A 25,115-nucleotide genomic window follows, 5' to 3' on the forward strand; every position below is an offset into this window, starting at 1 on the left:
TTACACACAAATGCAAAGGATTCAGATGAACGCAGCTATTAGTTCACGTGGCACAACCATCTATCTCTCCAGTACACAAATCAAAAACATTAGGCAACAGTATTAAAATGAGGATATTTTTCTGAAATAAATAAAATTGCCTTCAAAGAAAGTGAAAAGTTGACAGTTAATGTCCTTCAGTGACCAAAGTTTAAGTAAATGCTTCTGATGTGGATAATTAAAGAAGTATTTATGTGGATGTCGCTTTTTCAAGGATGTTTTTTCCATTTCTAAAACAAAAACATGAAGATGGTGGCAGCCTGAGGGTCTGCCTGCATTCTTTTTTCTCTCTGTATCTCTCTTGTGCTAAACACACACACACACACACACACACACACACACACACACACACACACACACACACACACACACACACACACACACACACACACACACACACACACCACACACACACACACACACACACACACACACACACACACACACACACACACACACACACACACACACACACACACACACACACACACACAGAGACAGACAAATATGCTTTGCACACACTGTACTGGCGCCTACAAACAAACAAAACACAAACATCAGCCGCTCTATTAGCTTCTGCACTCATTTTTCCACTTTGGAGGAGAATAATTTTTCAGCTGGGTAGGTTTTCATTGTTTATTGTGAACAGACCAAAGTCTTATCAGCAGCTAATCACTGCATGTCACATTTACAGACTTACTGCTGTCACTTGAAAAATAACAATTGAGTAAATAATCTTCAGAAGTGGAGATTGCCTTTAAGATTTGGCCGCTCGTCAGTTATTTAGACGCTCAAATCTGTCTGAACAGTCGGGGAGGAGATCTGCATTTATTTCATGATAATTTGTTGTGACATGTTAATTGCATCTACTTGTAATTCTCTCTAATTGATGTTTGATATGTCTCAGGAAATTAGGCCGACTAGATAACACTGCAAATATTATTAAACCTCGCTGCCTCTCCACTTCCGCGGCAGGTCTGATGGTTTTACCACAGCTTAGAAAACCATGCGTCAGAGCGCCACGCTGCTTCGCTTTGCCACGCTGACACGTTTTAAAAGCTAAATAAATTCAGACACACCGAGGAGGAGAAAACTAACCTGAGCAATTTTCACAGAGTTCTGGGTCGACCCGCCAGCGTGATATTCGACTTTGCTCTTCTTGGCGATTTCTTCAAATCTGCAAACGAGAACAAAAGTAATTAAAATAACAATAACGTGCGTTTTGTGACATTTTACCTTATAACAACTGATACAAAGGGGAGCATATCATGAAGCGTTCAATAAATGTTTTAATTTTTTTTTTTTTAAATAATCACGGAAAACTACTTTCACTGCTAAAGTTTAAGCACAAAAAACCTAAAATCTGGCAAACGTCATCTTTATTCATTACAAACGTCATGATTTCTTTCATAAATTATGGGCACATCTGCTCCACTGCGTCACCATGGTAACAGAAGACATTTTGATGTGACCAGTAAACATTTTAAACCTTAAGATAGCAACGACGACAACAAAAAAAGCAATTACTCTGAATCAATAAAATCACAATTTTTGGATAAACTTGCTATTGTTTATGTACACGTAAAAAATGTGGAACACAAAATTAATTTACATGATGAACTAGTTCATTAAAAGATAAATTGCCATACTAATGTTACGTTTTCATTATATATATTCATTTATAAAAATTAAAAGTGCTTAAAACAAAGCCAAACAATGGACCAGGCTTACAGGTGCGTGTCCAAATATAATATATATTATTTTTTTATTTGCTGCAGGGTTCAGCACCTCCAATAAAAGGTTACGAACCACTGATCTATCCAATCATATATTGTCAGTGTAATAATGCATGCAGCCAATGCAAAGAAGACCCCATTCAGTTAAAATGAGCACCACTGAACCAAGAAAAGAAATATAAATGCCTTCAAGAATGGCATGTTTGTAAGTAACGCTTGTCGCAGCATGGTGAGAATATGCAGAACTGCTGGCATTTTGAAGCACAACCATCTGGAAGGTTACAGAAAATGGTTTGAATGAAAATTTTTTTAAAAAAAAAGCAATTGAAATGCAACAGTGGACCTTGAGTGGTAGCAATGAGCACTTGTATCAAAACGTGAGCACACTATGTGATGCCATCACGCATCAACATCAGCATTGCTCAGGAAAGTTTGCAAAACCTATTTTTGCAAAGATTCAATGAAGTTTTTAAGCGTAAACATTTGCAATAGTGAGATGTTCCTTAGAATTTAGTGCGATGCTTCTGAGCTCAGCTTGAAAGACTTTGTTTAAAATAATTTCAAAGGACAAATGTTTAAAAGCTAAAGAGCTTTAGGCTCTAAACAGGTGTAAATGAGTAAAAAACAACTGTAATGTTGATTTGGGCAAACTGCAAGTATTTCTTTACTAATGCTGGTCAATAACTCCTCTCATATTAGCATGTTAGCATTGTGTTCGCAAATGATAACATGGCAAGGCAAATTTATTTGTAAAACTCATTTCATACACAAATCAACTCAATGTGCTTTACATGATCAAAAAGTGCAACAGAAAACATTCAACAGCTTAAAAATCTATTAGAACATTAAAGTCGGAACAAACAGTATTTCATTTGGTATTTTAATTGCTATAACTTCAAGATCACTAAGATTTTACTTGTATCAACTTAAACTTTGCAAGTTTAGGGCACAATGTGAAAAAAAAATTAAAAATTGTTGAATTTCCTGGTCTTTTATGTTGAAAATAATTCAACTTTCACATTAACTCTCATCAATCTTGCGGTCCTCACCCAGCCACGCACACACAGCTGTCCAACCCCTTTTAATTACTGATCTATGATTTTAATCAGTAGAATATTTTATTTTAGTCTGTGACCCTAATTCCACATGACTAACCTCTGAAACCACGCCAACGCCAAAGTAAATCCAAGTTTGAAGTTATAGACTTACTTTTTTTCTTCAAAAGAAGTTCAGTAAATTAGAAAAAAAAAAAAATGAATGAACAAAGCAGTTTAGACTGGCCAGACCAGGTGCAACTTGTTTATATGAATGTCTAAAAGAGAAATGAGGAGGGGAGTGGGTGGAAAGACATGAAGGAAAGCTGGATTTCGTTAAGAAGGATACTCGACCGCAAATGCTGCTGAAGTTGAAAAGAGCCAGTTAGGGTCTAAATGTCAATGTGATAAAAGCAAAAGACAAAAAGCATTCACACACATAATATTAGTAAGCCGTACTGTATTAAAACAAGATGAGCAGTGAAAGTTGTGTCTGAGAAACATGTACATCCACCTCAAATAACTGCAGAAAATAAAAGAAACTATTCATCTTAACTTGAGATTTGTTTCTCCAGAGGTTTTCAGAGCATTAAAAAAAAAAAAACGTTTCACACTTTTCTCATGTTCAAAGTCAGATATCCAGACACCATGTTTCTGGAGAGACCACATGATTAAATATCTGATGTTTGAAACATGCAGAAAATGTATGAATGGCTCTAAAAGACTAAACAAAATGAGACCAGAATACAGACATTACATTGGGGGAACGAGGAGTAAACAATCTCAGAGTTTTTAAACATAAACCACGGGAACACCCTTGGGGCCGACTGTGAAATACTGAAAGTTATTCTATCTTCTTTATTTTCCTCCATCATACTGCCATTTTAAACATCAATACCTATGACGCTGAGGCGTAACGTGATGCAAAACTGGCCTTTGCTGCCAGATAGAGTCTTTTTATCTTGGAAGCTGAGAACATGAATAATGTGTACTCTCCACATCGCTCATAGAATCAGCCTCCCAGAGGGCTGGCTGTATAAACATGTCCACCCCACTAAGGTAATTGACCTAACCACAGTCAAGATGATACGCCACGTTAGGAAGGCGGGGATTTAGTTTTTTTTTCCTGTAGCTGTAAATTGATGACAGTTCATTTATTTCTAAGTGTGCTTAAATCCTGGGGAAAACTCATCAAATACATTTCACAAAAAAGTAAATACACAGAGCAGCTTCAACAACACATCAGTAGAGCTTTTTGTTATGCATACCCTGAGACTTTAGTTGTTGTGTTTTTTTTTTTTTATCTGTTGTGATATATGTGAGAAACCTATTATGATCCCTCTCCTGTGTCGAGAAGCAGTCTTTTCTACCACGGCACTGTGAGAGATCATTATCAGGCCCTGTAATACCGTTCAATTCTTCTCAGTCGGTCAAACAGTGCGTCATTGCTCTTGAGACTGCAATTAAGTTGCAACAAATTAACTTTAGTAGCTTTTGCATACAAGAGGAGAGAAAATAGTTGTTCCTCCGTGACAATAGGACGCTTTAAGTTACACAGTAACTTAAGGCTGCGATATGGTACGATGGCTGTGTTCGAAATCACATACTAACGTACTACTCATACGAGGTCTGACGTCAAAATGAGTATATAGTGCATTCCAATAAGACAGCATGGAAAAATTGAGTATGCAAGAAATACCCAGATGTATAGTATATCAGGACATTTTTGAAGTATGCACAGTAGGCACACTAGTCATACTCAACCGCCCCATGATGCATTGCGAGCGGAACGTAAAATCGACCTGGGACCGGCTACAAGCTAAAAGTCAAAGATCCTCTTTTCAAAATAAAAGCATGTCTTCTTGTCGTCCACTAGTTTTTAACAATTTTGTAGATAGGGCTCTTGCATCGCCTTTTTTTTAACTTTAACTGATTTTTAGATCAACCCAAAGCAGCACAAGTTGTCAGTGTAAGCAAACCCTGAGGTTTTGGACGACGTGCATCTAGGCTGGAAATTTAAAAAAATTACCTTGATTATGGGCGGGGCTCCTGGAGCAGTTAAGACATGCCCAGACACTGTCTAATAGCAGCCCCCATCAGTCGACTTGGTAGTTTTTATGGGGGGGCGGGGCGGGGCCAACAGTGGTGGTTCGTGATGTAAGAAACGTCACAAACTACAACTCTCCACCAAAATGTATTTGTAATAGCTATGTTTCAACCCATAGAGGGCAGTCACGCATACATTTATACAACAAAATATACCCAATTGAAATATTTTGACAAAAATGCGTAGAGTTGGACTCAATCAAGACTACTTTACAAATACATTGAAAAGTTAATCTTTAAAAGCAAGATAAGCCAGTTTTTAATAACATTTCAGTAAATTAGTTTTAGTGGTGATATCCTCTCCGAGGTCAAAGTTAAAGAAAAAACCTGAGGTATCTGCTTTTGTTAAAAAAATAAATAAAATTAAAAAAATACATTTTTGACTGGAAAAAGTGTTTTTGGGATTCAGTAACTCTTTAAGTAGTGTTTTAGATGATTTTTCCCCGTCATACTTGGCTAAATTTCATTAATTGTGGAGCATCCATGTCCTTAGTGTTTCTTTACCTACGATTGTTATTGTATTTAATCTGTAGAAAAACTGACATTTTTGGTTTAAAAGTCAATGGTGAAAAGGTTAGACTTAAACATGGATGTCTATTGTATGTCTGACACAAGTCGACGGGGAGTAATCTCTATGTAAAGTGCATCATGGGTAGCCAACATACCATGTCAGCCAGGGGAGGGGGGGTTCAAGCTGCTTAAACCAGGCATGGCTGAGTTTTGAACAAGTGTGAAAGTAACCTTTACTGCTTCAAAGTAAGTTTGCATATCTTGTCTCAAGGCAAGGGGGTCTACCCAGGGCACAATGTTCCTAATAAAGGAAAAAAAACTTTCCATGCAAGTGGAAAATATGCTAACCGGGAGGGGAAAAAAATCCTTCCCGAGACACCTGTTATGACTCCTTGACAAAAGAAGAATTTGAGCACTGTGGGTGTTTATAACATGAAGGCAGCCGATGCACTCCAGAACCCATTTCAAATAGACGCACAGCTTCTGAGGATTTCGGCATGTTGGTTTTTTTTTCTCCCTTGCAAGAAGTATTTGCTCCACCTTTCAGTGCAGACTGCATGGGGCCCTGCTCTTGGATGCCTCGAAAATCCCATCCGAAAAGGAGCAGCTGCCTCGAGACCTTTCCACCCTCAAACATCATGTGATCCAATAGTAGTGACACCGTAAACGGCCCCCTTGGCCATTTAGGGAGAGAAAATCCCTCTCCATCTACTGCAGTCTGAGCTCACTCTGTGATGGGAGGGAGCAGGGAAAAAGAAATTGTTTTGAACAAAATGTCCTCAGCCAGTAACCTCAGCTTTTAAAGCTCACGGCTGTTGTGAATGGAAGAGCGATTCCAACTATTCCATGCATTCCACTAATGTATGTTCAGTGTGGGTTATATAATGTGCTTCATCTGACAGGCTGGTTAAACAGCACTTTTATTTTATTTCACATCTATTTGAATAATATTGAGGATACTTCAATATTTCTCTATAATCAAATTATATTCAAAATCAGGCAAATTAAATACATTTGAATTTCAAATGATATGAGAGACCCCTTCACAGCAAATGGCACTACATCTCATTGGTTAACACACATTGGCCACATTTACATGGGAGCTTTAATTCCTCTTTAATTCAGAATAAAATTTAAATCCTCTTTAAACTAACCATGTAAACACTTAATTCCGAATGCAAATTTAATTCTGAATTAAATAACTCCTCTATCTTGTAAACACTCAATTCTGCTTTAAGCTAATTTCGGTCGTTCTGCGCATACGTTACTTCCTGTAATGACACGGTGAGACACAACCCAAGATGGCCGCCTGGACAAGAGCCAAAACTATTTATTTAATAAGAGCCTTAAAAGACATGGATATATGAAAAGAGTAGATGGGCTGAGGCATAAACATGAAGACATTCACACGGACTTATTACACACACGGACATCGGCAAACGAAGCTGGCTTCACCGGACGGGTGATACTAAAACCAGGAGACGGAGTAAACGCGTCCCCGTACTGTATGCACAGTTCTCATGTGGTCTTCTATGTTTTAGGTGAAAATAAAAGGTTTGTTGTGTGTTTTTCCCGATAAACGTGACACACGTTCACATTCACCCACTGTCCAATCAGAGCCTTCCCAACCCCCAGACTGAAAGCGGAATTGCAATAAACCTGTTTTCCATGTAAACCTCAATTCGGAATTACTATTTCCATGTAAACCCGAAGCAGAACACTTTAAATCTGAATGATTTAAAAACATCATGTAACCGTGGCCATTGTTGGGGCCGATCAAACAATTCCACGGTTGGAGCCCCCAGTATTGTTTCCAATCAAGGGAAATACAAGTACAAATACAACTGACTTATGAGTTCCTCTCTCACCTCACCAAAAAAACAAGACAAGTAGATTATTTACATGAGGCAATAATTCAAGATTTGCTCCTCTAAGTCTCTTACAGGGAGGGAAAGGCAATCCCATTTATCCAATCCCTCTTTATTCGCCTTTGATGATAGTCTATCTCGCTAAGACTGAATGAGTGCCCCAAAATCCCTGTTGAGTGATTTCACAGGAAGAACAAGTCTCTGTTAATCAATGCTAAGATTGGATCTGGATCCTTGGGAGTGGTCTGCCTGAAAGTCTTCCCGAGTGTTTGAGTGCACACTAGGGTAATTCATTGCTAATGATCGCCAGGGCACCCACTCTCATACGTGTTGTTCGTCCTTATTTAATTGCCTCGTTCAGGTTTGAACAGCTAACAAATCACAAGGACAGGCAGGGAAACATGATCAAACTGCCTCCATCAATAATCAGGGGAGGGCAAGGGAACAAGTGGGAGAACTGGGGCTTCTTAGCAGCTCTCCATCATCTCCTCTTCTGTGACAGAAGGGGCAATGCAGCTAAAGACTTCAGAAATCCCAGTTTCAACACCGGCATCTGGAGAGGAGACAGGTTCCACCATTGATTGGATTCCCCAATCAGTGACTGGATGCTACACCAACCTGCCTTGGTAGTCTGCAGGCAGCACAAGCCCTGGTGCACAGTAATTGTTTCCATAGGTCAGAAAGAGGAAAAACAGCTCAGAGATGTGATGAAAGGGAGATGGAAACTTAAGCATGGCGAATATTGTTGTTTTCCCCCCCAATTAAATTGTTTGTCAAGCCCTTCACAAAGGGTTACTCAGTTTATCTGTTTAAAATCAATACCCTCGTCTCGGTGTGAATGTTTGTCCCAACAAAAGACAAGGCCATTAATTATTCTGTTCTGCGTGCTATCGCCAGCCTGCTCAAGGTTGAGTCTTATCTTTTCGCATTTCAAATCAATAATTATCTTCCACTATATGCTGCCTCTCAGAAATAGATGTGCTTTTCATTCAATGCCTGTGGAGTCTCTCTCTCTCTACCCTTTGGTAACAACCAGCGAGAAATGTTAGAATGAATAGGACATTCTTATCGGTGGAGCATTAGGGCAGGATGGGAATGGATGGCAAAGAATGAGACGCATTAAAGTACTGAACTCAAATGTGTCATGATTCGAGGCCTTGTTCCCGTCCTCTGACATCTTCTAATAGACTATAGCAAGGGATGAATGTCGGCTTGCACTATAGTGGTACAACGTCGCCAACGCTCTGGTATCGAAAGCTATTTGAACAAATAGAAAAACTTGCCAGAGCACAACACCACCACCACCACGATTTCAGCTGCAATGAGCCTCTTTCAGTGTTATACACTAAATGTGCAATTAATGACTGCACAATTACATGGTCATAATGGGTGAGTAATTGCATTAGATTGCAGAAACAACAAATGTGCATCCCTCTAATAATCCAGCAGCTGCAGCAGCCCATTTGTTGGCATCAGGCGAAGGACTGCTGTTTGTACTTAATTAGGATGCACTCAAGGATTAGGTGGCGAGGGCAAAATCTGGTCACGGAGGACAACTTCATAATATTTCCTCTAAAATGTCACAGGTTTTTTTGGCTTCGCGCTGCAGGAGTGTGGCGTTGTTTGTCACACTGTACAGTTTGGATGTGGGAAAAAGGAGTGTGAGAGTGTGTGTGTGTGTGAGAGGATATGAAAAAGAGACACATTGAGGGAGAGGAGTGGGATGAGGGAGTGTGGAAGGCTGGATGGGGCTTCTGGTGTTCTCTTGAGGATTGAGAATTCAAGCCGGAGCACAAAGCCTTTGAGGCATTCCCCTTATCTTGGAGGTTGATACCAGGATCTGGGCAACTCGGAAGCTCTCCGAGGGAATAATTCCAACCAACACCCCCCTACTGCGGGGACCATATGGCCCAGTGTGAACTTTTAACACAAGGAGCATTGCTGCAAACCAGTCAGGCCTCCTATGTCAACCCCCGCACAGGCAAAGGTGCAACAGAAATCATGATCACAGATAGCACGTTAACTAGCCTGCATACATGAGGGCTGCTGCCATCAGTGGCTTTGTTTCCTGTGTGGCTGCTGGGGATCAAAGATGACTAAAAATAGCCCTCGGCAGGCTTTTCTGAGCTGAACATGCTGCATGCACTGGTTAAGACGCCCACATTTTAATTATAAAATGCTCTTTAAATGGGGGAGTTGGAAGGAATGGTGGGCAGGAATAGGCAGGGAGGAGGAGGAGGGGGGCACCCACATGCTCAGAGATGTAGATAATGTTTGGTACACCCTCTTTGACTTGTGATGTTTCTTTCTGGCACCACCTGCTGGCAACTGGCATCAACAAAGGGGGCGGCATTCGCAGCTCTTGTGAGGACGAGTAATTATGATTGCATCAGCCATCCCTCTTGGTGCAGCTTGTCGGCTTTAAACGCATTTAAAGAAAAAAAAACCTCCATCACAGCTGCACGTCTACGCACTCCACAAAGAAAGTAATGTTTGTTTTGTTTTTTAACTCAATTGAAGGGGAAGTTTTTGTTTTTATATTATTCACAAGGTGTACATGCACATTTCTTAGAGTTAAGAACCACGTCGGGAATAGGCAATCGCCTCAAATCCTTTTCGCTTATCAATAAAACATCAAGAGCAGCGCGGCAGGCGGTCTTAACATGTTTCTAGTGTCTCAATTACCAGCTGAGTGCCATTAATCTCTGCTTTCTCTCTCTCTCTCTCTCTCTTTGGCTGACGGATGCAGGGCTGTGACCTTTGTCCTGGCCAACAGTGGGGGGGCCGGACATGCTGACCTCATCCCCACCTCAGCAGCCCACAGAGGTGAGTTCACCTGTATTACAGCACTCAGCCTTAGCAACATGAGACAGGGAAGCTGGGAAATGAAATGTCTCGTGTGTGCGTTGGTGCTGTGATGCGTCAGTCAAGCATGAGCACATCCAGTGAAGTGGCACCATGGAAAGCACACGCATCTGCATGCATGCTACACACAGACTCAAGGCAATGTTTTCTTTCATAACACAAACGCCAATAAAAATCTGTGTATCGTTCATTATTTGGCTATTTTGTTTTAAAACCAAATCAAAATAACAAATAAACAGTGTGCTTATTTTGTTTTACTGACTTAAAACTAAAACAGAATTACAAAAAAATACAAAACCAGATAAGCAGCGTTTTGCTGTTTTAAAATGAAATATTGCTCCATTTGTGTGATAATTGGATATTTAAGGGAATCTAGGACGAGAGCTTCATATTTTAATCTTACCACACAGAGAGGACACACAGGGGGGCGGACTTTTACTCCTGGACAAAAAAAAAAAAAAAGGAGCAATGCAAAACAAGTCACATTACTAATGAACTGTTGAATTGAAACACTATAAATACATAAAGATTAAAGAAAAAAAAGGATGTAACAAAAAGCACACATATGATATGTGATTAAAGGAACCAGAGGTGGTGTAATGAATCTACTGGTGCTCTTCGTTTCTTGTGATCAACTTTTGTGTGTGTTGCCGGCTGCCGTTAGCAGCTAGTGGTATTATGGTATTATGACATGCAAAATAAATATATTTACTGCCCTCAAACAAAACTGTCAAATGGTAGAAGTTGTTCCTCAAAGTCGATAATCAGTCACCTGTTTATTGGCTATTATTCGGATCGTAACACTGACAGAATGTGACGTGCTTAAGCTCTCGCTCTAATTTCCCCAAAAATATCCAAATACCTTACAAACAACAAGATTTTGCCATTAATATTTTAATTTTTAAACTGAAAAATGCTGCTCGTCTGGTTTTTGATTTTTATGTATTTCTTTTTTGGTATTAAGTCAGTAAAGCAAATAAACCACACTGTTTAATTGTTATTTTGATTTCGTTTTAAAACGGAATAACCCAAGTACCCTAACCCTAACCCAAAAAGAGATGGGTAGGGTTGAGTGTGTTTACTGAGTGGAATGTCACACACACACACGCAGGGGCCAGAGTGTTCAGCATGTACTCAGTAAGCGAGGCTTTGTTGTTTTGCTCCCAGTAAGCACATGGAGTGTGTAAGATGTACACAGACAGCAGGGTGTGCATGTGGAGAGGCACCTCCACTGATCTCCTGCGTCGTGTGATGATGTGTGTGTGATGCGTGTGTGATGTGCGTCTCAATCCAGCGCTGATCCCCCTGAGTCAGCCCCGTCAGTGATATGAACCGACCCCCCCACCCCACCCCATATCACCCCCCAAACTTTCTCCTCTATTCTCTCTTCCCTTCACCATCCGGAATGCTAATAGCAACCAGCCACTAACGCTGCCTTTCCCTGAATTATTCATGCAGCAGAGGGTCACACGGCATAATGAGGAGTTTACTCTCTTTCTGGATGCGATTGTGACGCTGCTAATCTGCATTTAGCACAGAGAAACAGAGAAAAGGAGGGGAGAGCAGTGGGTGGGGGGGCTGAGTGAGTTAGGGAGCGGGAAGAGGAGGGGAGGATGAGCATTGATGAACTTAATTGCTGTGAGCAAACAACCTCTGAAAAGAGTCACGCTATCATCTGCACATGAGAAAGTAAACAATTAATTATCATTGGACAGTGGGAGTCATAAAACCAATATTTAAACAGTGCTACTATGCAAAAGTCAGATCATTCAAATTGTTTTTTTTCCTACACCGACTCACCATAAATAATTACCACCTCTGATTTGATATGGTTAACAGAAGCAAAAAGATATATTTCATCAGGATATCAATCATTTTAGAGAATTTGCTATGGCTGCTTACCCTCGTATAAAAGCTATGTTTGCTCACATTAAAATCCCCTGAAGAAGAAGAAGAAGCATCTTTTCATTATGTTGACATTTTTTTCAAGCGAGGACTTCAGAGCGGAAACAGAAGGCTATTGTTGCCCCCTGGTGGCCACAGTGGATACATGCCCACCAAACCTAAAGTAAGTGGAACAAACTTACAGGGCACAGAAATATATAATAAAATATTAACCACTTTCATACATTTAAATGTCCTTAAGCTTTGATTCAACACAATAAATCATGGAATGTGTATTTCTGTGTGAGTCATGGAAGCTGAGGATGTCTATAGGCTTTCTGTAGCGATTGAAGATCACTTATCATTTATATGCTTAATAGGAAAAATTAGCCCAGGGCAATATATCGAGATTCAAGATATAGCAAGTTTTCCATTTTAGTGAAAATGACAATATCGCCTATATTGAAATATGCTTAATTTATAGCTTATTTTGTATTAAAATACTCCTTTTAGGAGTCGCTACTTTTGCTACTTCTCAGAACAGCATGAAACGCTCAGTCAGATAGATTTCTCAGTGCGTTCTTCTAACCCAGACCTTCCCCTGAACAAGCCACACTACAGAACTCACTCACACATGCTGTCCCTTAGAGGAGAAAAAGCCAAAAGTGCCATATATGGTGCAGCTGCTTTTTAATAAATAAGCCTGTGTGGCATTTTGCTTCAGCAAATTTGACCTAGAATTATCTTTCTGGAAAGACTTTGAGTTAAAAACATCATGACTTTTATCGTATATTGCTATTTAGAGAAAAAATGTTGGGATATGAATTTTGGTCCATATCACCCAGCCCTAGGAAGGATGCATCAAAACGTGTAGAACTACAACCCTTTACTTTACAGCCCTTTTACACCCTGTTTGGGTGGAGCAAAAGGATAAGGTGAAACAAAAATAAAGGACCTGGGACAACAAACGTCTAAGCACAAAATATAATAATGAAATATAATTAAAAAAATATTGCGTTTCACAAGTTGACGGATTAATAGTGACGCTAGTATAATGCTAACATTTATTTCACACGACCTGCGACATGTTAGCTTTAGCTCTTCCAAACTAGTGTTAAATCTGACCATAAATAAATCAGTGGCTCTCTGTGGTTTTATGATATTAAGCCGTGGACTTTTTACTTGGTCTATAACTTTTACAAAGTGTCTATTTGTAAAGTTGACGTACGGACAACCCCCAGTGCTATTGGTACGGTTACTGAAGTACAAGTATGTCACGTCTTAGGGTTAGGGTTATAAGCCAATATCGCAACAGTTTTACATTTAGGGTAAGGTTTAGTCTTAGTCACATGACCTAAACTGGCCAAATAGGGGTGCTGCCTACGAATAGAATGTCAGCATATTGATATGACAACCGTACAGATAGCCACTGTCTTCCTTTTAATGAAGTGGTTAGCTTTAGCTCAGTCTGTGTGTTAGCTTAGTTAGCTTAGTTGAGTTTCCAGTTCATAACTGTTGCTGCAGGTTCATCTCCGTCACCGTGTTTGTGGGAACTTTGGGTGGATCTGGAGGAGGAACTTTGATTGGTTCCCTTTGTTGGACGGTTGTCTGGTTTTAACAAAAGTAGCGATCCGTGATGTACCGCTGTACGGCAGCTTCAGGTAAGCTGTGACGTGCACCGCCGTCTGTCTGCATGCGTGCGTGTGTGAGGGGAGGGTGCAGGAGCGGCGGCGCACACTGCGGAGGCTTCGCAGCAGAGCTTCCGTGAACAGCGCTCTGCTCCAGAGAATAATAAGTTGTTGACAAAAAACTTGGGGGCAATTTCCGACGTGGGAATTTATCATTTATATCGTGGGACTAAATATTCTTACCGGTGAGAATGTTTTTCGATAACATATCGTACATTCTTAACATACATCCAATGGAATAATCAAACGGCACATTGGCAAGCGTTAAAAAGCTGGAGATGTTCCTTATAGTGTGGAACAAAAACAAAGAGCACTAACAGGGATGTAGATGTTCCTACTGTACTGCAGGGATTATATGAGCTCTGCTGTGACTGGATAATTGAATTCAGACATGGACACAAAGCAGTGCTTCCAATGATCTCCCTCCCACTAGGGTGATGTGGGAAGAAATGACTCGTGTTACACTCTGTGGGTTCAGCAGCACAACGCTGTGAGCTATTCTACTGAGGCCATTTGGAGTAATGAAGTTATTTGTTGTAACACTTCAGCTAAGTTTTTCTTCTTTAGTCGTTTAAGGAAGGACAGTGGAACCCTGACTGCGGGGCCAGAAAAATGTGTTTGTTTGATCAGAGGGTCACATGATCAACGTTCATGTCAGCATTTAGAATAATGAGCGATCTGAGCATTAATACAGGAAAGAACAAAGAGTTTTTATACTAATTTTGTGCATTTTTCTGTCCTTTTGAGTCACATTATGTATTTTGCAGTCATTTTGTGTTTATTGGGATCATTTTTTATGCATTTCTGTTGTTGTTTTGCTTGTTTGTTAGTACTGTGGGTTTGTGGAGTCATTTTTCATGTTGTTCTTGTCTTTTGGTGTATTTTTGTTGTCGTTTTGGTCATTTTAAATATTTTACGAGTCATTTTGTGTATTACCATTGTCGTTTTGTTCATTTTTGTTGTAGTTTTGTGTGTTTTTGTAGTATTTACTGTATTTTCCTGCAATGATGTAACTCTAATGTATTCTTGCTTTTGTTTTGTGTATTTTTCTGTCCTTTTGTACGTTTACTTTGTGGGCCGTGTATTGTGTTGTTTGCATTTTAACTTTTGATGGCGCTGTTTTGCATCATTGTTGTTATTGTTCCCTCAGGACATTTGCACTATACCTATAAGTGTTATATTGTGTTATTCTACATTTTAAAATAGGTTGTGTTTTTTTTCTGTGGTTTGTTGTGCTGCAGAATTGCATTGTTTTGTCTCCATATTTAAAATAAATAATAATGTGTACACACTGTAATGACTTGGGGGTCAGAGTCCACTCTTGCCTACGGCACTGAATGACCTAAAGCCAGCTTAACATCTGCATTTAAATCATTTTATTTTTAAAGCGTTTTGGTGTTTTATCTTGAATGTAGATCTGACTGTGTACACATAATTAAACACGTATTAAACCATCCGTTACTTATAAACGTGGTCAAGTGTACATTAGCTGAAATGCTTAATCATTAAGATGGAGATCGACGTTCACAAACGCGTCATATTTTCTCTCCTTCCAGATGAAATGATATTTTAAGTTGTAATATAAATTAAATTAAATAAATAAATAAAAAGCATAAACTGAGCTCATAAAGGAACAGCTGATCAGACATCGTATTTCATCAGTGCAGGATTATTGTGGCGTTAACTCACTAGTAGATGTTTACTGACCCTTTATCTTCACTACCTTTATTGTTTTTAGATAAGATAAACTTTACCTAGATTGTTCCAAGAATTTTCTCTTGTCCATGTAATCCATACCCTGATAACAGATAAATGCAGTGTCTAAAATGTGCAAAACATACAAAGTACAATCGTGAAGCTAACTTCTTGATATTATGGAGTTATTAGAGCTATGAATAAAAACAATAACTATATAATGCAACTGTTTAAACAGTCTTTAAAATATTAGAAAAATTAATGAATAAAACAAATTTGTGAAAAAAAAATGCTTTCTAATAAATAAATAAAATCGAAAGAGCATGATTTCATAACAATTCAGGCATCTACTTTCTGATTATGATTGTACCCTTTCACAATAAAAGCCCTGGACATCGGCTTTCATATGTTACGGTTTAATTTATTCAGACAACTTTTTCAAAGAAAAAAAACCCAAAAAAAAAAAAAAAACACATTAGGACACATCAAAGCGATTAGCAGATGCCTCTGAGGAACACTGATAATTGGCAGACTAAACATATCAGGAGATCAAGGTAAATTTCCTGAAAAAAAGTTGTCTGAATAAATGATATTATTGAAAAAAGAGACAACTATAATATTGTTATTAACAGATATCTGCAAATTAATCTTTACCACCATAATAACGTTTTTTTTTTCTTTACAGATCAAACCCCTCAATGTGTGATCACAGAAAATAAGGACCATAAATCATATTTACCTCAAAGAAAAAGGTGTAAACGTCATAAACGTGTGAGTACTTATTGTCCATCTGATAACGTGGTTATTACTTCACACAGTAATCATCAGCAACATCATTTCTGTGTTAATGTTCAAACGTGGAAAGGAGATTTATGGCAGTTCTTTGGTCAAACTTTCTTTACAATCTTTACAGCAGTCACACTAGTTATTTCACACAAAAATATCTCATTTCTTTTTAAAAGTATCCTCCTCTATTTTTACAAATGTGGCCTAAAATCTTTGAAATGTCCTCATTAGTAGATCTGTGTTGAATAAAATACATTATTTTGCACCATATTTATTTTATTAACTTTTAGAAATGGGACTAGTTTAGCGTTTTTGACCCTATGCGCCACCATGTTGAAATGACATCATTGATGACACCAACCGCCCCTTTTAGTCCATTAAGTTCTGTAGAAGGTGAAGCATTCAGGATCATTAAGTAGCTTTTTTAGTCACAATAACAACTTGTGCTGCTTTGGGTTGATCTAAAAATCAGTAAAAGTTAAAAAAAGTCGACGTAAACCTCTTTTGTTTACCAAAATTTGATAAACAAAACCAGTTCCCCGAAAAAATCTGTGACCACAGGGGGCGACATTTCCAGCTCTGCTGTTTCATAGACGGCATGAAGAAGAGAAGAAGAACTTCGTGCACGTAAATACAGACAACCAGGATCCACTGCTGCTCATTAATGCTGACCCAAGTAGAATCTGTCTGATGCAAAGAACTGGTGTCATGTCAGAAATGGTTGCAGGTATGTTTTCTTTATCTGGATTTTTTACTCTTCTTCTCTTCTTCATGACGTCTACCAAACAGCAGAGATGGAACCGTCGCCCCCTGTGGTCACAGATTTTTTTCTGGTCACGGATTTTGTTTATCAAATTTCAGTAAAGAAAAGAGGTTTACATTGACTTTTTTTTTTAAACTTTCACTGATTTTTAGATCAACCCAAAGCAGCACAAGTTGTTATTGTGACTGAAAAAGCTGATAAATGATCCTGAAAGCTTCACCTCCTATAGAACTCAATGAACAAAAAGGGGCGATTAGCATCATCAATGACGTCATTTCAACATGGCGGCGCACAGGCTCTCAAACGGTAAACTAGTCCCATTTTAAATGGACTTGGTAAATGGACTAGATTTATATAGCGCTTTATAACCACTCTGAAACAGTCCCAAAGCGCTTTACATATCAGCTCATTCACCCAATCACTCTCACATTCACACACCAGTGGGACAGGACTGACATGCAAGGCGCTAGTCGACCACTGGGAGCAGTGTCTTGCCCAAGGACACTTCGACACATAGTCAGGTACTGGGATCGAACCCCCAACCTCTCGATCAGAAGACGACCCTCTACCACCTGAGCCTTTTAAAAGTTAATAAAACAAATATGGTGCAAAATAATGTGTTTTCTGTTGTCCTTTTGTGTATTTCTCCTGTAAATTGTATCTCTTTTAGATTCATATTGTGTATTTGTGTTGTCGTTTTTTCTGAGTCATTTCTGTGTGTTTCTGCTGTCGTTTTATTTGTTTGTAGGACTGTGGGTTTACGGAATACATTTTTTTTTTGGGGGGGTATTTTTCTTGTCATTTTCTGTACTTTTGTATGTTTTTTCAGTCATTTTGTTCGTTTTTGGACTTTTTTTGTGTATTTCTGAAGTAGTTTTGTGTGTTTCTGGAGTTATTTCGGTGTTTCTTCTGTATTTTATTGTATTTTTCTGAAATGTAAAAAATAAAAAACTTCGTGCTGTTTTGTGTATTTTAACTTAAACTGCACTAAGGTCAATTTAAACAGTTTTACTACAAACATATAGTATGTGCATACTTTAAAGGTAAATTGTGGCTTGATGATTCAAAATAAAACCTTGTATAGAGTTTAAACTTTACACACACCTTAGCTTCCTTTCTCTCTCTTTATGGTCCTGTTCACAGATGGTGGTTTTTAATGACTGCACTAAAATTAACCCTGGATAATTCACTTCAAAGAAACCATCTGCACTATATAAAAGTCAAGATAAAAGCCGGCGAAAAGCCATTTTGACTTTGATAATAATAATTGATGCTTTTTTTCCTTTTAAGCTCCTCTCTGTTTTTCTTTCATTATTTTTTTATTTTCTGTCTGCATTTGTATTAATCTTCTTTGTGCTGCCTTCAGGGACACACAAGCATCATTTCAAGGAACAGTAGGTTTTAGTGTTAAAGCTGTTATTGGTGAGAGAGACGACACACACACACACACACACACACACACACACACACACACACACACACACACACACACACACACACACACACACACACACACACACACACACACACACACACACACACACAAATATTAAAATATGTTTCATATCAAGCTTTCCCACATTTTACCGTGTAAAAAAATTAAATCAAGGCGTATACTGACACAAAAAAGGTTCAGATTCCCACACCATAAATATTAAAACCTATATTTTCATTGATTATGAAGCCTAACAAGGTAATCAATAGATAGGAAATTAATTAGATGGTAGACATTAGTTTTTAATGTATTTTACAGCTGATTTAGGACCCGTTAGTGTTAGAAATGCTAACAGAAAGCTAACACAAGAGGAAGGTTAACTTTTTTTTCAGGCTCAGTAATTGTGATTAATTGTAATTTAACTTTAGTAATTGCGAACATAATTGTAATAAACTTTCAGAGGATACAAAATAATAAAAATTTAATTATAATTTTTTTAAAAATTGCTGGTCACTGTAATTGTAATTGAACATGGATAATTTAAAATGCAACGGTAACTGAAAAATGTAATTGCTGCTTTGTGTATTTACTATGAGCAAACGGAAAGACTGAACCTGATTGTCACAACTGCTGTGGAGAAATATGCCTGCTGATAATAAATAATAATAATTACGCTTTAGCCTTTTTGTTTTATGTGGGTGTATCAACTTCCAAAGCTCTGAGATAAGCTACGGCTAATTTAAAGCGTGGCTATTTTAAAACCAGCTTACAGTGTCAAGATGGTAGTTGGGTGCGAAACGGGTGACTGGTGCACCCCTTATTTGGCTTGACGTAATTTGAACACTTTGTGTGACAACGACAGAATGTAGCGTGGCGAGGGAGGGAGGGAGGGAGGGAGGGAGGGAGGGTTCGACTCACAGTGGTTTGTGTTTCTCCTCGGCGAGGATTTGGTCATTTGGTTTCAGCCCGAACCTGTAGAAGAATGAGTTAAAGAATCAATCAAATAACTTGCTTTTTTTTTTTTTTTGATCAGATAAGTAGATATAAGTGAAAATATGCTCAAAACGTTGGACTTACTTGTCAAGGAAATCTTTGTCCACAACAGCTGAAATGTCCAGCAGGGGGTTTCCCATCCCGAAGAGGGTGTTTTCACTGGTATGAGACAAATGTGAAGCATTATCTCCATTGTGTGTGTAACACGTGGGTTTTCAACAGTGACGGACACATCTGCACATGTGTGAGCGAGAGGAAATCTGATGAGTCATAAAGTGGAGAGGAGAGTATGGGCCTCAGCCTGTAGGACTGAGGTATGCAACATTTGTTTGATCAGAGGGTCACATGATCAACATTCATGACTCAGCATTTAGAATAATGAGCAATCTGAGCATTAACACAGGAAATAACAAAGAGTTTTTATAGTAATTTTGTGTGTTTTTCTCTCATTCTGTGTATGTTTGTTGTTGTGAGGCATTTTGTGCATTTCCGTAGTCCTTTAGTGTATTTTCTTCTGTAAAAAACATGTTTTTTGGAGCTACATTGTGTATTTGTGTTGTTATTTTGCATTTTTTGGAGTAATTTTTGTTGTTGTTTTGATTGATTGTTGGTACTGTGGGTTTGCCGAATTATGTTTCTTGTCTTTTTTTGTAATTCTATATATTTTTCTGAGTAATTGTGTGTATTACTGTTGTTGTTTTTTCTTTTTCATTTTTGGAGTAGTTGTGTGTGTTTACTGTTTTTGGAGTATTTTCTGAATGTTTTTCTATTTACTGTATTTCCCTGCAATGTTGTAATAATTTGATATTTTTTTTATTTGTGTTCCTGTATATGTATTCCTGCTCTTATTTTGTATATTTTTCTGTCATTTTGTACATTTACTTTGTGAGCCGCATAAAAATAGACCAATGGCCGCCAGTTGCTTATGTTGCCATTGTTTCCATTCACATAAAAAGTCATTAAAAGTCCATTAAACAAACAAACAAAAAAAAACTATATCAGAACAAAGTGCAGATTTTACACACATGATTTAATGTTTTCATATTTTTCCTCAACATGATTTTGTGACTAAACTGTCAACAAAAGGCAGGATGAAGATCATTTTTGCTTTGTATTTTTCTAGAATAAGTTAATAAAGTCCAGATGAAAAGTCTTTGTCACATGTTAACCTACTTTTACGTAACAAAGTCCGCTGTCATAACAAGAAAATAACAACTACCAATGTACAAACACTTTATAGTAAAAAAATACCAACATATTTCTTTAGGTTAATATCGTCAAATTCTCACCTTGGTGATGGCATGGTGGGAAGAAAAGCGAAAGCCACAAATGATGATGAAATGTTCAGCTTTCTACAAACTGTCAAAGCAACGTGCTTTTAGACTACAGGAAGTGAGGCGTGCACTTTGACCAACCACGGGTTGTGTTAGAAGAAGTGGGCGGACCTTAGGACGTTAAAGGAAAATGATTGGCTGTAAGCGATACAATCACTGTGAGGCGTGTCGTGCTGCGTTTGGGGACATTAGAGAAAATAATAATAATAAAGATGGTTGGCCTAAGTTTTTCTTTTTCTAATTTCTGGGAAATAATATCATAATGTTTTACAATCTTGCACTATAGTTAACATGTTTCTTTAAATACTCTCAGATAATGTTTAAGTGCAATCTGCCCCCAAAAGTTTTTGTTTGTTGTTGTTGGTATAAATATTACTGATTATTTTTTGATGTGATATCGAATTCTGTGAATTGTCATTGTATTTTTGTCTATGTTTCTAATAAAATAAAATAATAATAAAGAAAATTACAACATCTACAAACATGAAATAAATACACCATCAAATATAGTTAAACAACCAAAATTACATGAGAAGAACCAAAATATAAATAAAATAAAATCATTGTACAAGGGTTTTTTTTTTTTTTTTTTTAAATAAATTTAATATAAGTATCAAACTATATAATTTTCTTGCATGGACATTTTCAATCTTATTTAAGAATCGTTGAAACAAGAAAATGTCATTTTAAAGCAAACCATGAAGGAGGGCATTTAGCATATCTGCATTTGAGTATATAATATTTTGTTACTACAATTAAATTACTGATCAAAAAATTACGTTTTATATTCTAAAGGATTATGCCAAATTGAATATTATGAAATGACCAGAAATCAATGTTTATATCATTAGAAAATTGCAAATCACATTGAAATTTCCATATAAATTGGACTATTTCATACTCATAAATTAAAAGTATGTATTTATTACAAACATACTGTATTTATATCAATTTTGACCAAAAACAACAACAAATATTAATATTTTCTTGGTTCCTAATAAACCCCCAATCATTTTTATTAGATAAAACTATAGTGTATAAATGAAAACAAACTTTCAAGTGGCAATTTAGAACTTTTTACTTTCTTAATTCAATAAAACTCCACCAAACTGTGAATGTGCAACATCAGACACAGGCAACTGATGGCACGGGGGCCACATGCGGCCCTCGGTCTAATGTCATGAGTAAACGTACAAACTGACAGAAAAATACACAAAACAAAAGCAAGAATATATTAAAAAAAATACAAAGAATTATAACACTGTAGGAAAATACAGTGAAAGATGAGATAAAAACAAAGAAAATACTCCAAAAACACACAAAACTACTACAAAATAAAAAAAAACGACAACAGTCATATAGAAAATGACTTAGAAAAATATACAAATCAACAGAAAATGACAACAAAAGATCACAAAAAGACAAGAAATACATGAAAAATCACTTTGCAAACCCACAGTACTAACAAACAAACAAAACAACAACAGAAATGTGCAAAAATGACTCCAAAAAACAAGAAAAAATGCACAATGACACACACAAATACACAATATAACTCCATAAACCATATATTTTACAGGAAAAATACATAAAAGGACTACAAAAATGCACAAAATGCCTCACAACGAGCAAGACATCAACAAACATACACAGAATGACAGAAAAACACACAATATTACAATAAAAACTCTGTTATTTCCTGTATTAACGCACAGATTAGTCATTATTCTCAATGCTGAGTCATGAATGTTGATCACGTGGCCCTCAGATCAAACAAACACATTTTTTTGGCCCTTGTGATAAAAGTTTAATTTTTTGCAGGAATATTGAATCTCGTTTTTTTTCTTCTTCTTCTTCTCTAAAACCCACAAAATCATATCAAATTATTACACTAAATTCTGAGAAATCTAGGCTAATTAAAATATCTTTAAAAACATAAGGTTATTTTAAAAACAAGATATATCAGTAATTGATGTTTAATGATAATCTTTTATCTTCTTTTCTCTCGGTTGTTTGGGAAAATTACGTAGTTCCCCTGAACGCACCGCCTTTGACACGTTAAGACCTGTGTTTATCGCCACATTAGCATTAGCATTAGCAGCCAAAAGATGGTAAATAAATCATTTCTAACTGGTAACAAAAGACTGGATCAACGATATAGAAGCTTTTTCGACACAGTTTCCTTGTAAATATCACATTTGCGTTATCTGCATGTTCTTTTTACAGTAGTTTTCACATTTTTTTATTGTCTTGCTTAATTATTGATATTTCTCTGTTTTCGTAACTGTATAATTAAATTATCTGTATTTTAATTTGAAGACGTCGACTTACGTTTCATTTCCAGAACTGTTTTCCACATTATTGTACAACTACGGAGGAGGAATGATGAAGCTTTTATTAAATGGTTGCATTAATGTAGTGACAAATCTCGTGTCCCAGTCATGTGGTGAACAGTCGTGTTGCTGCTAGCATGGCTTTAATAATGTAGTGAGATTATGAACGAGTGGACAACACTTAAAGACACTGAGCTCGTATTTAATGTAACGTTCAAATGTCTATTCACGCCTTCCCGCTGGTAGTAAACCTCCAACGCCGACACACCGCGGTTTAAACACGGTTATTATCACTACTACTACTAGCTACTGACCGCACCTACTACCGTCCATCCCCCAGTCAACACACGCACACACAGGTGGACTTTACCTTAATAGCAGTTTTCCCCTCCATGAAACATCCGCGTTGGCTTCATGCTCCGACATGTTAGCATCCACACCTCCGCCGCTGAGCCCCGGGGACGAGGAGAGAGAGAAGCCGCAGCAGCAGCCTCGGTTTCCGCTGCTGCTGCGGTCCTTCCCTTTGGATCATTATATATACATTTATTCACAGCTAAAACAGCTCACACGGATGATTCAGCGTTAGTAAGAGAAGCCATGAAGCTCAGCACTTTATGTGCGTTTATCTCCACTAAAAGGAGTTCAAAGATGGTTTTATTCGGTGTTTATCGCGGTGCGAATTCTTCGGTTTTCTGCTCATTATGGGCTTTAACTTCACATTGATAAACAGAAGCCTCTCATACATAAGTATAGTATTTTTTAACACTAATAAACACTCATTATCACAGGGTTGTAGAGCTATTTGGCTCTGATAAAATGATATTTTTGTAAAGGAAAATCTAAACTAATTACTAAGTTGTTTTTTTTTTACTAAGTACCTCTGGATAAACTTATTTTGGGTACAACTTTTGTTTTTTCTGTCATTTTTGTTGGGTCTGAGTCAGTTTGCACATTTTTCACTAATTTTGTGTGTTTTTGGAGTCTTTTTTTAGTAATCAGTTTGTACTTTGTACATTTTTTATTTTGCGTTTGTCATTTTGGGAATTTTTAACAACCTTTTTTTTGTCCTTTGGAGTTTTTTTTTCTGTCATTTTGTGTATTTTTTCCACTTTCTGTCAATTTGTTTTTTCCTTTTTGGGAGCAGCAGTTTTGTGTATTTTTTAGTTATTTTTGTATATTTGTCATTTTGTGGATTTCTGTTGTCCTTGTGTTTTTCTATAGATTTGGAAGTTTTTATAATTTTGTGGATTTTTATCAATTTTCAGTCATTTTAAGAATATTTTTGTGTTTTTTTAGTCATTTTGTTTGTTTTTTTTTCATTTTTTTATGTATTTTCCTATTTTTTTTGGTCATTTTGTTTGTTTTTTGTTTTTTTTTGGGCAGTACAAGATTCAACCAATTCATTTAGTTGTTTTTTGTCATCGTTTTGCATCTTTATTTAATTTTGTGTATATTTGTCCTTTTGTGGATTGTTGTCCTAGTGTTTTTCTATAAATTTTGATGTTTTTGTCCTTTTGTGGATTTTAGCTGTTTTCCATGTATATTTCTGTCATTTTGTGTAGTTTCTCTGTTGTGTATTTTATGTGTTTTTGCAGTCATTTTGTGTATTTTTCCATTTTTTTTTTAATGTATTTTTCCAATTTTCTGTCATTTGGTGTTTGCTTTTGGGGGCTGCACAAAGTTAGACAAAGGGTCACATATGGTCCCCGGACCACCATTTGCCTATGTCTGAGTTAATGGGCTACAGTTAAATAATTAAACAAATAGCAATATTAAAATAAGCTGCATTACATGAGAAGAAACATTTATTAACTATAAATTCATAAGCATTCATAATAAAGTCATTATTTGTGGGTATTTAATGATAATACTTTTAAAAATATGACTTTTAAACCCCAAATGTGTGTGTTGATGCCCCGCAGTGCACGTTATTGCTTCGATCTCTGTTTTTCGCTCTGAACAAACTTTAGTTTATTACGTATTATGAGACACACACGTAACTCTTGGTGAAAACATGAGCAATGCTTATCAGGGCTTTTAAAACAA

General features: G+C 37.2%; 1 protein-coding gene and 1 long non-coding RNA gene across 4 annotated transcripts in view; one reads left to right on the forward strand and one right to left on the reverse strand.

The window, feature by feature from the left end:
• The window catches only part of LOC114481071 (uncharacterized), a 34,052-nt gene extending 17,663 nt beyond the window's left edge, over positions 1-16,389 (forward strand). For both annotated transcript variants that reach the window (XR_003676209.1, XR_003676208.1), the window contains exons 3-5: positions 10,043-10,119; positions 12,149-12,226; positions 16,111-16,389. This is a non-coding gene — a long non-coding RNA (uncharacterized LOC114481071). The remainder of the gene's footprint in view (positions 1-10,042; positions 10,120-12,148; positions 12,227-16,110) is intronic.
• The window catches only part of LOC114481069 (adenosine kinase-like), a 142,121-nt gene extending 118,524 nt beyond the window's left edge, over positions 1-23,597 (reverse strand). The window contains exons 1-4 of one of the 2 annotated variants that reach the window (XM_028475433.1): positions 23,440-23,597; positions 19,487-19,561; positions 19,328-19,381; positions 1,138-1,216 (exon numbers count right to left, since the gene is read on the reverse strand). In XM_028475433.1, the coding sequence (XP_028331234.1) occupies positions 1,138-1,216; positions 19,328-19,381; positions 19,487-19,561; positions 23,440-23,495 (264 nt within the window). In that variant the 5' untranslated portion in view covers positions 23,496-23,597. Of the gene's footprint in view, positions 1-1,137; positions 1,217-19,327; positions 19,382-19,486; positions 19,562-20,691; positions 20,822-23,439 lie in introns of those variants that run through there. The other variant, XM_028475434.1, reaches the window with a different exon arrangement.
• Positions 23,598-25,115: the final 1,518 nt, after the last annotated feature.

The sequence above is a fragment of the Gouania willdenowi genome, chromosome 19, assembly GCF_900634775.1.
Source record: "Gouania willdenowi chromosome 19, fGouWil2.1, whole genome shotgun sequence".
NCBI classification, from domain to species: Eukaryota; Metazoa; Chordata; class Actinopteri; order Blenniiformes; family Gobiesocidae; genus Gouania; species Gouania willdenowi.